The sequence below is a fragment of the Notolabrus celidotus genome, chromosome 3 (genome assembly GCF_009762535.1).
Source record: "Notolabrus celidotus isolate fNotCel1 chromosome 3, fNotCel1.pri, whole genome shotgun sequence".
In the NCBI taxonomy this organism is placed as follows: Eukaryota; Metazoa; Chordata; class Actinopteri; order Labriformes; family Labridae; genus Notolabrus; species Notolabrus celidotus.
Genome location: NC_048274.1, coordinates 31,761,057 through 31,775,649, shown reverse-complemented (window position 1 = coordinate 31,775,649; position 14,593 = coordinate 31,761,057). Strand labels below are relative to the sequence as shown.

At 37.6% G+C, this 14,593-nt stretch overlaps 1 protein-coding gene across 1 annotated transcript in view; it reads left to right on the top strand.

Moving 5' to 3' along the window:
• LOC117810826 (A disintegrin and metalloproteinase with thrombospondin motifs 7) overlaps positions 1-14,593 on the top strand; it is a 78,261-nt gene that overhangs the window by 22,675 nt on the left and 40,993 nt on the right. The window contains exons 8-13 of the mRNA XM_034680806.1: positions 728-871; positions 8,235-8,379; positions 12,306-12,398; positions 12,824-12,969; positions 13,744-13,913; positions 14,026-14,159. Of these exons, the coding sequence (XP_034536697.1) occupies positions 728-871; positions 8,235-8,379; positions 12,306-12,398; positions 12,824-12,969; positions 13,744-13,913; positions 14,026-14,159 (832 nt within the window). The remainder of the gene's footprint in view (positions 1-727; positions 872-8,234; positions 8,380-12,305; positions 12,399-12,823; positions 12,970-13,743; positions 13,914-14,025; positions 14,160-14,593) is intronic.

Genomic DNA, 14,593 nt, shown 5'->3' with positions numbered 1-14,593 from the left:
AATTCAACCTTCTTCTTTTCTTGAATTAAAATGTGGAATTACCCTGAACAATGTTTCTTTCAAGCTCAAATCCATCCATCAATAAAGCATAAATCAATTTATTTCTTTTCAACTTGCAGAAAAATACAGACTTAATATGTAAAACTCAATTTTGTTTATGCAATAGCTGTTTTTAAAATTGCCTGCAAGGCCTGAGTTTCTCCTCATTAATTTCCTGAAATGTCTTTCTTAATAAAAGATCAAACCCTGAAAAGCGCTTTTCACTGTGCTGAGAGGTTGTTTATGAGCTTTTTATGTCAGCATTTAGCTAGCATTAGAGGCAACATTTCGTAGGGCGAATGCTTTCTGCTGCAAACATCCTTATTGCTGAGCTCCTTTCATTGTAAGAGCGTACCGCATCCTCAAAGCAATCACAGCCTGTGAAGGAGCAGGTTTTCAACATCAGCTGTGTGCAATTAGCAGAGGAGTGCTAATGCTCACGTGTTTGACAGCAGCATTTACATTTGTTTTCCTTTATCACTGCTGCACACAGGTTGTCTTGACATTGTGTTTTCCACTGCTGCACACACATCAAATAAGATAATTGAAATGTGTCCTTGAAGTATGTACATTCCATGCTGTCCATAGACAGACTCATGCATTTGTTTATGTACCATGAAATAATTGTGAAATAATGTGCCCACTCACTTAAACCTCTCTCTGTGCTGGATTTGCTTTTATGTCACAGCTTTGGGATTCAGCATGATGGCAACGGTAATGACTGTGAACCCATTGGGAAACGACCTTTCGTCATGTCTCCACAGCTCCTGTACGGCACTTCCCTGCCCAGGTGGTCACGCTGCAGCCGCCAGTACATAACCCGCTTTCTGGAGTAAGTACCTTAAGAAATGCACAAATACACTTCTGTCTGACATGTGACTGAGTTTGTTTGTTTAGGTTCAAGGTTTCTCTGCACACAACTTTCTGAATGCATAAATTTGGGGATTTCAAAGGCTACCAGGAAGCATATTCTATTGAAATACTTATATACAGACCAAATGTTATATTCTAGAGCGAGCTTTCCTGTGGTACAAAACAGTTTTTTGCTCTTATCAAGCAGCAATTTAACACCAATTTTACTGTTTTGGTGCATTTATTGATGTGGTGAGCAAACCTTTTATAAATGTTATTTTATTATTGCTTATTATTCATTTCTAGATAAGTATCTACATATCTATTCCAAGAATATGAATTGTAAATGTGTTTGTTTAAATGACCTCTTTGTTAATCTTGTCATGTACATGTAAGCAGTGTTCAGTGTCAAATATCTTTTCCTTCTTTATTTTAAATGTCTAAAGAGCAACCATTAAACCTGTAGTTATTTTATTCAGCTGTCACCCCTGCCGCAGCATATTATTAATTGCCTCGTCTGACACCTACCCTGCGGCAGGGATGACAGCTGAATAAAATAACTACAGGTTTAATGAACCACTGAAACTTTCCTCTGACAGTCATAGAGGAATCAATATTCATCTTTGCCTGTTTTATAACCAATTTAAAACTCCTCACTAAAGTGTTAAAGCTATCTTGTTTTATATTGATGAATCAGCTCAAATAAGGGAATAAAATGTAGTATTATGTTAGACGATATGATCGTTTTTAGTAAAGTAATGCTTTTTGAGTATATTCACACCCTGGTTTATTTGTTGCTGTTGTTGTTGTAGTAGACAGTTTATGAGACAGCATTTGTCAAATTCCTCAACCCTGTTACATTTTTACGATATCCTGACTCGAGGGCAGAAACCCCTTTGTGTTTAACTCAATACTGTCACGGTGTGGAGAAACAGAGGAAGAGGACCCAAGATGCAGACTTAAAATAAAACTGATTTAATAAACAAAAACTTACTGTGGACAAGAATACTGGAAACACTGGAACACAGAAACACTAGTAATATGCAAATGGGTAGACAATGATCTGACACAGAAGGGAGGAAACACAGAGACTATATACACACTGAGTAACGAGTAACAGGACACAGGTCAGACCAACAAGGCACAGGTAAGAACAATCAACAAGGAGGGAAAAACACAAGACAAAGATCACACAACCAACATAGAATAAAAAACAGGGGAGAAACACAAGGACAATCCAGAGTACAAAACCAGAAATAAGATAGAACACAACAAACAAAACACAAAACAAAAGCAACTCATGACAAAAACATGTAACACACATAGGCTACACTTGTTCATTTTAATTATATTGGTCTACAGCTCTCCACTTGACCACTTTAACTGCACATGCTGCACCGGAGCTGCACAAACTTCTCCTTTGCTGACATGCAACACAATAACACTCTCTCTTTGGTTTCTAAAGGTTTGTCAGTAATAAGTTGAAAGGTCATCACTTATCAGGCTTTGTTAAACATATTGTAAAATCTATTTGATAAAGAAGTATCTTAGACACATGACAAGATATAATCCAGAGCTCACAGAGAAATAACTTTGTTTTTAGCTCTGATGAAATTATGTACTTGCTAAGGGAATTATTCGTGTGACTAATGGAAGATTTAATAATTTTAAAGTCAGTCATTCCATGTTCCACCTTTCTCACTTACTGTACTGACATTACAGTTGGATAAAAATACACAAAGTACACAGTGTCAGTCATCCATACAGCCAGCTGCTGCTGTCAAAGACTTGCTCTGTGGATCTGGCTTCGACATGGCGTGTGTTGAATGTCTGAAATAGTTCACTACAGTTGCCCCAGTTTTCAGCGGCAAGCATCTGGAATCTATTTAGTGGGTGTTCAGCTACTCGACAGCATTGTAGCTTCCTGACTTCTCTGTAGAAAAAAAAGGGCCGAGGGCGATATTTAATCTTGTGGGAGTTAGCTTCACAATGGCTACTGGTTTGTGTGTGTTAGGGAATGTGTGTGTATTTGTGTGTAAGTTGCAGTAATTAAAAAGGAGACAGAAAGCTATGTCAGCACTTTGTCCACATAGCTGTATATCAGTCAGTATCACATGGATCCTGCCTGATGACGTTGGACAGGACCGTACTGTATGGAGTGCTAGCTAGCTGGCTACATTGGCGCTGGACCTAAAGTGCAGCTGTGGCTTTAACAGAATTCAGTTGCAAGATTTTAATTTGATTTCTCTGTGAACTGAACAGTGTGACAGGTGGAAAATTTAGCATTTTTTATGATGAACTTGCCTGCCTGCTCACCTGATTTCAACCCGACTGAGAACTTTTGGTCAATACTGAAGAAGATAATTTACAGTAATGGCTGAAATACAGCTCAAACGAGCATCTTTGGAAAGCCATACAAGGTACAGTTCACAGAGTCAGCAGAGAAGTCATCAGAAACCTCACTAAATCAGGTTACAGTGACCTCTGACCCTCACTGAAAGAAAAGGAGGTTATATTGGACATTTGAGAAACACTTAAGATTTGAAATGTTTTAAAGACATTGCCAGTTTTATGTTGTATACAAATGTAAAGAAAACGGTTGTTTTTGTTGAAGTTTGAATACAGTTGTAGTAAATATTATTATTTTCAATCAATAGAACGTTTAAAATGGTGCCTAGTTCTTAATTTTCATAAGTTATATTCTCTTATCACCAACTTGCATAATAATTTGGCACGCTCATTTCTGCAGATTCTGCATTTATTTAAAAATAAAGCCAACGTAATTTGAAAAGCATAATTTTAACCACACAGTTGAAGAAATATTTTCACTATCTGACTTCTTGACAAATTTGAAAACGACTGTTAACATAGTTTTTAACATATTCACAAAAATACTCACGTGCCTCATAATTGTGCACGTAGTGTACAGTATGTCAGTAAGATACAACTACAAATCTAAGTCAGCTTATTGCTGTCATAACATGACAGCCAGACTGTAATATCGCTTGTGCTAACCTGTCCGTAGTCCATAATTATTGAAACGATATTACAATAAACAGATACACATTTCACCATGGCAACGTGACCTTTTACAGTAACAGAGGTGAAGTCAACAAACCACCTTCCCACCCACCCCACACTCAGCTGCTGTGTGCCTGTTTTTTTTTCAGTATCTCTTGTTCGATCTTCACTTCCAGCTAGTTGTATCAGCACTGTTCATTTTCTTCACACAAGACTTAATACTGATATTAATCTCTCCATCTCTGTCCTCTAAATGCCGCCATTTCCCACCATTTCCGCTGTTTTACCTCTTTCTCTGACTGTGGGACAATGCTTCTATTGTGCCTTAGTCTGCTGCTCATGCTGCGTCAAAGACTTTGTCCGTAGGTGTTATTTTATGTGGAATGTGGAAGGTCACCCTCAACTGAGTGGTGTAGATATTATCACATAGATGGACCTCTCATAAACACGGCCACTCTTTAATGTCCAGAAGAGAATTCCTCAGAGGCCAAAAAGGGCAAGTTAGAGAAAAGATTGATCATACTTGTTTCAAGTTAATTGAATTGCTGCGAACAGTTACAGCCTGGAGGCATCTCATACATAACATTGGATGATCCAAGCTCATATATTTATTGTTAATTTGCTTTGAACTTTTTTTGATTCTGGAAACTGTGAATTAAAATGCATAAACACTTCCTGGAAAGCCGGCTTTGACAAAGGCGGCAGAAAAACCTAATTTTCCCTCAGAGGTGTTTTCCAGTGCAGAGGCACTCATGGAGAACATTTTAATTGGAGCTGGTCAGTAGACAGTGTGAGGTCATCTCAGATTAATGATTTTGTTGTTAAGAATATAACAAAAGCCTGTAAATCTTTAAACTGATTTGACTTTCTTTTCAATCTTTAAGCTCAAACATTGTAGGTGGATTATGTACAGTAGGTGTAAGAATAAAATGAGATCATTTCTATGGCATTTTAACTTTTTGTGACATGAACTAAGTCTCAACAAATACATCTGAAGACTGATCATCATGCTGATAGCATGTTATTTATACAGTGCTCACTAAAGTTACTCACTAGTTACATTAGATGATTGTGCATTGTGGGTTTGTCACTACAAGCCAACCCTTTCACTTTACATGAATCACTGCGTAACTCTGCAGCCACGCTCAGTTCTATGAAGCGTTTCAGCATCTTTCAGCTCATTGTTTTGGTTCTAAAGCCCACAACTGTACTGTTTTGATGCACTCTCACTGCTCTTATCAGAGTTGTTTTCATTAAAAACATCTTTAAAAAACCAGCTGCACAACACCAGATTCTACAGGTAGAATCAAGGATTCAGAGTTCAGCATGGGAAGTGTTCTGGTTTCTGTTTGTAGTCTGAGTAGTATTGACCAATCAGGTATCAGAAGGCTTTGGTGTATGCAGGAAAAATGGTCTCTATGGAGAGCAAAAGCAGGCAGAACATAAATCACCATGATGAAATCGCTGCTCTAATCTGTGATAATCTGACAATGACTTACCCATCACTCTAAAAAAGATATCTGTATGTAGGTACAGCTAACAATCTGTACTTGACCAAAAGTTTAAGCTGGAGTCACAAAGCTGACTGACCCTGTGTGATGAAAGACAGTCAGTGTTTATATGTCATGAACTCTGTGGATTGCATCAGGAAAAAAACATTCAAAAAAAACTATTTTAAAAATAGTTTTTCTCCTCATCAGGACAGACCTGACAAATCCTACACTTTAACTTTTTACAAATCTGCATCATGGTGCTGGCATTTCAGCAAACTCAAGAAGACCTTGTATTTATATGTATGTGTCTTTATGTTTACCTGAGGCCATTTCTGCATTTTTTTCTCATATATTTTTATTCTCTTTTCCCACACATGTCTCAGTGCATAAAGTTGAAAGTTAACTCTGACTGTGCAAGTCAGTTTTTATCAAGATTAATTCAACTTCGTTTGATCCTCTCAATTAAAGCTAACATGGTGAAGCTGTCTGCTGATCTGTCACAATACTCACGAGGACTCTCAGTTTGATCCCTGATACTTTATTATTAACTTTTTCAGTGTGACATTGCAGGTTAGTCAGGCACCACATTTAAGGATTGACTAAATCAAATAAACCACAACTTTACTTTAAACTCTCTCTCTCTGAGACATTATACAGATATCTACATTTGGGTTATGCATGCAATTGAAATTCATATGACAAAGTTCAAATTCATTAAGAGATCACAGGCTCTCCATGATCCCATCTAAGCTCTCATTATGGAGCTTTTAGCGTCGACTAATTGGCCGCATGAAATAGTTGAATGATTTATCCTTATGTCAAGATTGAATATTTGTTCTTGATGACTGGTTTAATGAATCAGATTTTGAGACGTGAAACAGGAAATGAGCGTTACTTTGTCTGTTTATTGTTGTGTCCATTCCCTTTTTGTCTCTCCAATGTAATTGCATTATACCTGATTCTATACCTGCTGCCATCTAGTCACCTCTATAAAATAATCAATCATACAGCGGAAAAGGATGAATTAAATTCAAAATGGTGTTATTTCTTAACTTTTTTTGTAAAACAGACTATTTTATGTAGAAACTGAATACGTGTTTGAACTAACTCTACAAGTTAAAGTAAATCAAAATACTGGTGCTTTATTGTCACTGACTTCTCTTGCCTACATTAGTGAACTACAGTGGTGTTAAAACTATCTGCTGCACTTTACTTTCTTGCTGAGATTTTGATTAATGTGACCGGCAGAGTGAAATGTAATTGGCCATGAGTGAATGACATAATGAGCCAGTTAACCAATCATTAAATGATGCCCTTTGCTGTACTCCATCCTCTGGAGGTCACTTACAAGTGAGCAAACTGAACACATTACCCAAAACTAATGTCACAACCAATTTTAGACAGCCAGTCCAACCACTCATGTTCCCACTGTCAGTAAGGCTATCTTTATTTATGCTGCAGAGTTGCTCACTGCATCGTTATGAAAAAACTCTCAGATAAGTCTGCATGTAAAAGAGGGACTGACATCAAGACTTCACACTTGCACACATCATGATTTAAGTTTTTTTTGTACATGCAACTAAGTGTATAATATATGTTTATTGGGCAAATGTTACATTATTTTTTCTCTGGTGCATCACTTCATATCTGTGCCTATTTTTTCCTGGGAAAGAAAATGATATCCCTTTTCATCAAATCACCTTTTAACTTAATTTAACCAGCAGTATTTCTTTAGAATTTTCTCATGCATGTTATTGAACATGATCTCTTCTACCAAGAACACTACATTCACATAAGTAATGTCACGACAATAAGATAAAAGATAACCGACTGTGAGACAAGATTTGATTTTATGCAGATTCAAAGATTCAAGGTTTTTTATTGTCACACCAACACAAGCTGCTGCATGATATGGAACAAAATTTCAATTCTCAGGTCCCGTATCAAGCCACAACAACAGATGTTGCTTCTCGCTTGCAGAGCCACATAAGACAAGCTATGAGTCTCACTTTGATTAGCAAGCCTTATGAATATCAAATACTTTAGCAACAGGCCATGCCATGCTTTCTGTTGGACTTGTTGTTTATTTTGTAATAAAGTTTTTACTTATTGTTTTGTTGTTAATGTCGGTATATGGAGGACGTTTTAAGCAGTTATACTGTATGTCATTTTGTATGAATCTGTAGTTTCTATTTGTCATGATCATGGCTGGCTGGAGTTAATGCCATTGTGAATAGAAACTCTCTTTTCCGGTGCAGCTGCAGTTTGTATCGCTAAGAAAGAGAAGCTTATTGATTTACTTTTGTGTCCGGTGATCAGCTTCTTGCATCACAGCAACATTTTTAATGCACATTTATTTTTAAAAGAAAATAGGCATTACATTTTTTTTAAAAGAGGATATGAAGGTGGGGAGTAAAGAGTTGGAGAAGACATGCAGCAAAGACTGAGGCCAAGAGTCTAACCCGCATCCACTGGACTAGAGCTTTTATTTTTGAGGTGTAGCCTCTCACAGCGGAGCCCATCTGACTCCCTGTCATTATAACTTTTTGATTTCATCTGCCTGTGTTGAAACTCTTGTATAAATTGTGTTATCTTGGAGATTTCACGTAGGTACAAAACATAATCAACCTCTAATATTAAATGTCCCTCTATCATTTGTATGACCTTCTTTTAGATGAAGGTGTAATAATATGTCATTATAAAAGCTTTTATAGAGAAAACAAAAAGAAATCACAGTTGCTCAAAGTGTGTGCAAAGCAAAACTTTCCAGACTCTAATGTGTCCCCCCCCCTCTCCTCCTCCTCCTCCTCCTCTTCTCCCCCCTCACAGCCGTGGCTGGGGCTGGTGCCTGGACGATACTCCAGTGAAAGATAAGCTGTTTCTGAATTTTGTGCTCCCAGGGGTTCTGTACAGTGCCGCCCATCAGTGCCGGTTGCAGTATGGATCTGGGTCCGTGCTCTGCGATGACATGGACGTAAGTTTCTCTATACAACAAAAACATCACAATAGTAACATCAATACAGATCAACTCATAGCAAACTGAATTTGCCCTTACTTCTTTTGTCACTGTTTTCTCGCTCATACTGTACCCTTGGAACAACTTCTCTCTCCCATGATTCCAGTTTCTTTTCTATATTTTCTATATTTCTTTTATATTTTCTTTGATTTGGACAACTTTCTTCTTTGTTTGCTGATCTCATCATGGGGTCACTATAGCATAAAGGTCAAACTACTTCTAAACCTCTATTATTGATGTACGAAACTCAGCTGAAATTGTTTGCTGTGTACAGCCCGATTAGCCTTCAGCTTTGGAGAAGACACCATGAGTGTTAACTGTAAAGCAAAACTTATATCCACATCAAATATTCACATTGAGTGATATGGTTGACTGTAAAATTAAGAAGGATGACATATCATGTCAGAAAAAACACTTAACTATAGGACAACATTGGCAAAGAGAGAAAAGGTACTAAAACAAAAATGTTCCTCATAGGAGCCATGCAAGGCGAATAATTACAACCGAGTGGCATGATCATTTTTGCTTTCCGTCTTATATTTTCTATCAGTCTTCATCTGTCGGCAAAATGCAAGAGCTGTTTTTTCTGTCTCTAAAACTCCTCTGTAAGAAGCTCTTTCAAACCTGGATTTGATCACATTACTTGAGAGTGGATAATACAGAATTCATTACTCATAGTAACAAAAATGAAAAGTGAAATTGAATGTTTTTAGTATTATGAAGTCATTTAGAAGCAATGTTTCCTTTTGTTCAGAAAACGTGCCTCAATCAAAAAGAACTGGTCCTTTTGACATGTTGTTTGACCTTGATCAAAGGCAACATTGTTTACAGCTCTGAACAGCCGCTCTCAGTGGTCGAGTGAAAAGCCAGCCGCCTTTGAGAGGGGGGACAAGTGCTGTCATTTGAAGTTGAGGATAACAAGGCACATTTTCAGAGCGGCTCTTTTTGAAATATTCACAGTGCTGCTCTTATTTTTTTACATGAAAAGTGACAGAAGAAGTTGAGTCAAGAATAAAACAGGGGCTAGATGGAGAGAAAGTTTTGCCTGCTGTTAGAGCTCCTGCACACACATTTCATATTTGATGAGATCATCTAAAGCTGTCCACTTAAAGGATTGTAAGATTACTCCATGTTATGGCTGGAAGCAGACTAAAGTCATTCTTAAACAATTCAGTACATCCAGCCAGACCTACAAGAGTTGCCAGACAGAGACCACACACATGCATTTTTACACAAGCAATACACTTCCTGAAATTAACAACAAAATGTACCATAAACACAATTTGTAACAGCATGTGCATGTTTTATAAAGATCCCCCTGGGTGAAAAAATGACTGTAGGAAGCTTACAGGCTGACAACACCATCATCCTGCTGTTTTAGAAATAATGAAATTTAGTCGTGTCCAACATAGACATGAATTTCTATTCTTTTTTTTTTTAGAACACGGTTAAAAATGTTAAAAATATATATTTAGAGTGCACGATGATATTCTTTATAGTATTCTTGCCCAAAAAAAAAGTTATGTTAACAGAGCAGTTCCACAGAACAACCGTCTTGATGAGAGGCTTGAGGGGTGGGGCTATTATTTTCCAGCATGCTGAACAAGACAACACCAAGATCCAAAAATACATTTAACCTTTTTTTTATTAACAAAAAAAACCTATAAAGTCATGATAGTGGAGGAAATGACCCAGCTCAGCCTCTCGCTCTAGCTAACCACAGGTGAATGGACCAAATCAATTTCCCTACCCTCATCCATATGACCCGTTCATCAACTCAATATGACACAACAACAAATAATGCCATAAACAAAAAACATCACAAGCAAAAATATAAACCATCATACAATAAGATAAGATAAGATATTACTTTATTGATCTCCGGGGGGGGGGGGGGGGGGGGGGAATTCAGTTGTTATAGCAACCCAGACATAAGTACAATCAAGAAGAAGTTTCAATAAGTAAAAATGAAATAAAAATAAAAATATAATAAAATAAAATACAATAAAAATAAAAATAAAATAAAATAAAATAGAATAAAAATAAAAATAGAATAAAAATAAAGATAAAAAAACAGTATGTAATTGAAAGTAGCTTGGAAAGCCATAAATGCAACACAGCTGTATTATTGACAGTTCATCATTTGTTTTCCTTTTCCGCTTAGAGATCAGGATGGAGATCCATGCTAAGAATTTTGACATTGTAATTTGATCCTTTAAATTGTTGCACCACCATATCTTTTCCTCTTTGAAACTGATACAACAAAACCCACATCTGAGACCACCACCATCAGCTCCCCCCCTCTCTCTCTCTCTCTCTCTCTCTCTCTCTCTCTCTCTCTCTCTCTCTCTCTCTCTCTCTCTCTCTCTCTCTCTCTCTCTCTCTCTCTCTCTCTTCGAATCTACGAACAGGGACAGATGAGCCAGCCGACCGGAAGATGACAGGAGGACTATTCTTTTATAACTCATGTGGAGGGTGATGATCAGTCACTGTGACCTTTCCAGCTCTATTGAAAGTTCATCTCTATGCTCAAAATCGATTCGACTCAGCCTTTATCTTTGCGTTATCGGTGGCAGAGTTGCACTTGTCTATGAAAAGTCAGGTATACCTCAACAATAAATTTATTTCAGTTAGATTCTGAGAGTCCAAAGCTGCTTCGATTACATCTCAGAAATCTCAGTAATCCACAGTGTTTGTGTTTTTGCTGATATGGAAAATATCTTCCAACAAATGTCAAACAACAGCATCAAGAATGGAAGTAAGCAATTTCAAGAATCCGGAAGGTTGACCCTTTATTAACAACACATTCAACCTTTTGCTGTTATCAGACTACACACACACACACACACACACACACACACACACACACACGCACACACGCACACACACACACACACACACACACACACACACACACACACACACACACACACATACACGCACACACACACACACACACACACACACACACACACACACACACAACTTACTACTGTAGGAAATGTACATGGATTTATGTACAGACCAGACTCATGTCTATAAAAGATCTCACTGTTGTGCCTCCACTTCTCAATTTGACCCCTTGGCGTGCTGGGACTTTTTTGGCATACCGCAACTTCTTGCCAATTGCTAGCACCAGTCCTTCCCCATATCACAGTTTCTCTTGGTGTTTCATGATAGCATCTAAAATAAATTACCAATGGCGCACTATGTGATGCTTGTATCTTTTCACGGACATTGCTCAATGCTCACCTGATCTTTGCACCACACACTAAAGCTGGCGCATAATGATGCAGAGATTCTTTGTTTGTGTGACGTGTTGACGTAGTTTTTTCAATAACCGCATGTTCTGAAAATGTAAAGTATCTACCGGATACTCAAAGTTGAGCATTTGCTACATACTGCTAGAGCTTATTATCTTATTCATACAGTGGGGGTTTATAGATAAGGGGATATAAACAGCAGTCCTGGCTTCATAGCTCCTGCCTTAAAGCAATCCTTATGAGAACAGACAGGCGGTGTGGATGAAGATATGCTCCATCCATTATAACTGACCTTTGTTAATACAACGTAACAGCTGAATTCATCCGGTCAAGTCAGACAAGTATAGCTAGTGAACCTTGGGAACTAGCACGTATTTGAAGTAGAATAAGAGATGAAGACAGCTGTATGTCCGAGATCCATTTACTACATTTAATACAATAAAACCATGAAATACTATGAAGTGTAGAACTGCAACTTCATTAAAGTGGGAAAATAGTGTTTGTTTGTTTTCTCATCTCCTTTTGTTTTCCCAGGAAACCTTGTAAAAAAACATGCAAGTATCGTGTCTGAATTTCAAAAGGCTGTTAGATTAAGATGTTTTTCTTCCTCTGCTCTCAAAGAATGTCTGCAGCACTCTGTGGTGCACTGTGGGAACAACCTGCCACTCAAAGCTGGACGGGGCTGTAGACGGCACTAGCTGTGGAGAGGACAAGGTGAGTCTTAAACTCATCAGCAGGGTATATATAAGAAGCAGGGACAGTGATGGAATGCAGATTTTGTTTTCAACAAAATTTAGTGTTGTGACAGGTTTGCTCCATTTGAAGATATGAAGAGAGGACTTTGATACAAGGAGACAATGAGAAGTTGTAAATAAAACTTCAAGCAATATCTTCAAAACAAATCAAATGGCCAGTGCAACAAAAAAAGTATTTGCAGTGTAATAAAGAGATTATGTGGGGTCTTCATTTGCAACCCTTGTAACTACATTTAAGACAACAAAGCACATAAACACCTTATAATGGTTTGGGTCAGTTTAGGAAGACAATGCAGATTTTTTTTGTGAATTTTTTTTTTCTTGTGAAATAACGAGAAGAGGATGAAGCTTTCAGCATGTACACTTTGTTGTGTTTTTGTAAAGTGGTGTTTCAGAGGACAGTGTGTAGCAGTTGGATATGAGCCAGAGAGTGTGAATGGAGGCTGGGCATCATGGAGCGAGTGGTCGGCCTGCTCCAGGACGTGTGGAGCCGGAGTCCAGAACGCCCACAGAGACTGTGATAACCCAGTGTGAGTATAGATGTGTGTAACTGAGTGTGGGTTTAACTCTGTATCCTGAAAAACATTAAATAATGACATGATATCATGGTTTTAAACCATTACAAAATCAAAGTAAGACTTAATTTGTGCTTCATTTTGGAAGAATGAGACTCATAAAATATATTTTATTGTCAGCAACTTCATCAGTGGGAGTAAAATCTGTTTTTCATTACACAAAGACATACTTGTTGTAATGTGGATAATAAAGGCTGATATAAATTTACAGAGAGGAGCCCAAATAACAAAAATAACAACAGATAGACTGAACAGATGAAGAGACAAATATTTTATTGGCAGTATTTTGTTTATCTGCCATTTGATTTTTACTTGGAGATGTTTTAAAATGTTTGAATGAATGTTATTCTGTGTGCAGGTCCAGTATCATACTCTGGATTTGAAAGTTTTATGACTTTATTGTGTGGGATAAGAACATTTTAACGTCAAATATGAATAAGTAAAGCATGAAACCAGTGGTTTTGGGACAGTAGAGACAGAAGTGTTAGCATAATTTAGAATAATGACCTGGGATTAAACTCTGTTAGTCATATAATGCAACTTTGGAGAAGCTTAAAATATGTTTTTTTTGCTAAATGTTTATGTTACATCATTTTAATTTGCCTATGTTAAAGTATCTTTTTATAATACCTAAATCCAGACACTGGCTTCAATACACATATAAAAGGTTTCATATGTTCTCAAGTATTAAAGTCTGATCCTGACCCCATTTACAACATGTCTGTACAGTCCTACATACAGAGGGAAATACTGTCTGGGAGAGCGACGGAGGTACAAGATCTGTAATGCCGCTCCATGTCCGCATGAACAGCAGAGCTTCAGAAGCAGTCAGTGTGCTACGTTCAACAGCGTACCATACAAGGGCAAGTTCTACAAGTGGGAGTCTGTCATCAACAGAGGTGGGCATGTTGAACATCATTCAGCCTTTTAAAGTATTTGAGCTAACATTCAAAAGCACATTTTTTATTGCTGTTTTTCTTCTGATTGAACTCTTTTCAAAATCTCTCCCAGTGAACCCCTGTGAGCTGCACTGTCGCCCCCTCAAGGAAGATTTTTCTGAAAAGATGAGGGATGCGGTGATCGATGGGACACCATGCTATGAAGGCAACAAAAGTAGAGATATGTGCATCAATGGCATCTGCAAGGTATCAACACTGCCTCTAATTTTCCATAAATTCTCTGGTACACATTAGTTTAAATTATCTGAAAATAGTTCATCAATCATTGTCGTCACGGTGCAGGTAATGTTTTTTTCTGTGCTGTTTGTCATCATCATTACGGACAAGCTACGGGCTTAAATGTCATAGAACTTGCTAAGAGGACGAGGTGTAGACCAAGGAAGAACTCGTTCAACCTGGACTGGATTCAACTTAAAGTGGGTCCCTTCTGGGCGTGTCCAATTAGAAATACCTGAGTATAGAATACATGCAACCAATAAAACATGCACAACTGGGAGGATTACTCTCAAGCTGGGTAAAACCATATTAACATAATTCATATAATGTTTGGAGATGTCGCACTTGCAGCTCTGTATTTCACATAAGAACGGACTGGTCCGTGTTTTCTGAATCTCTTGTAT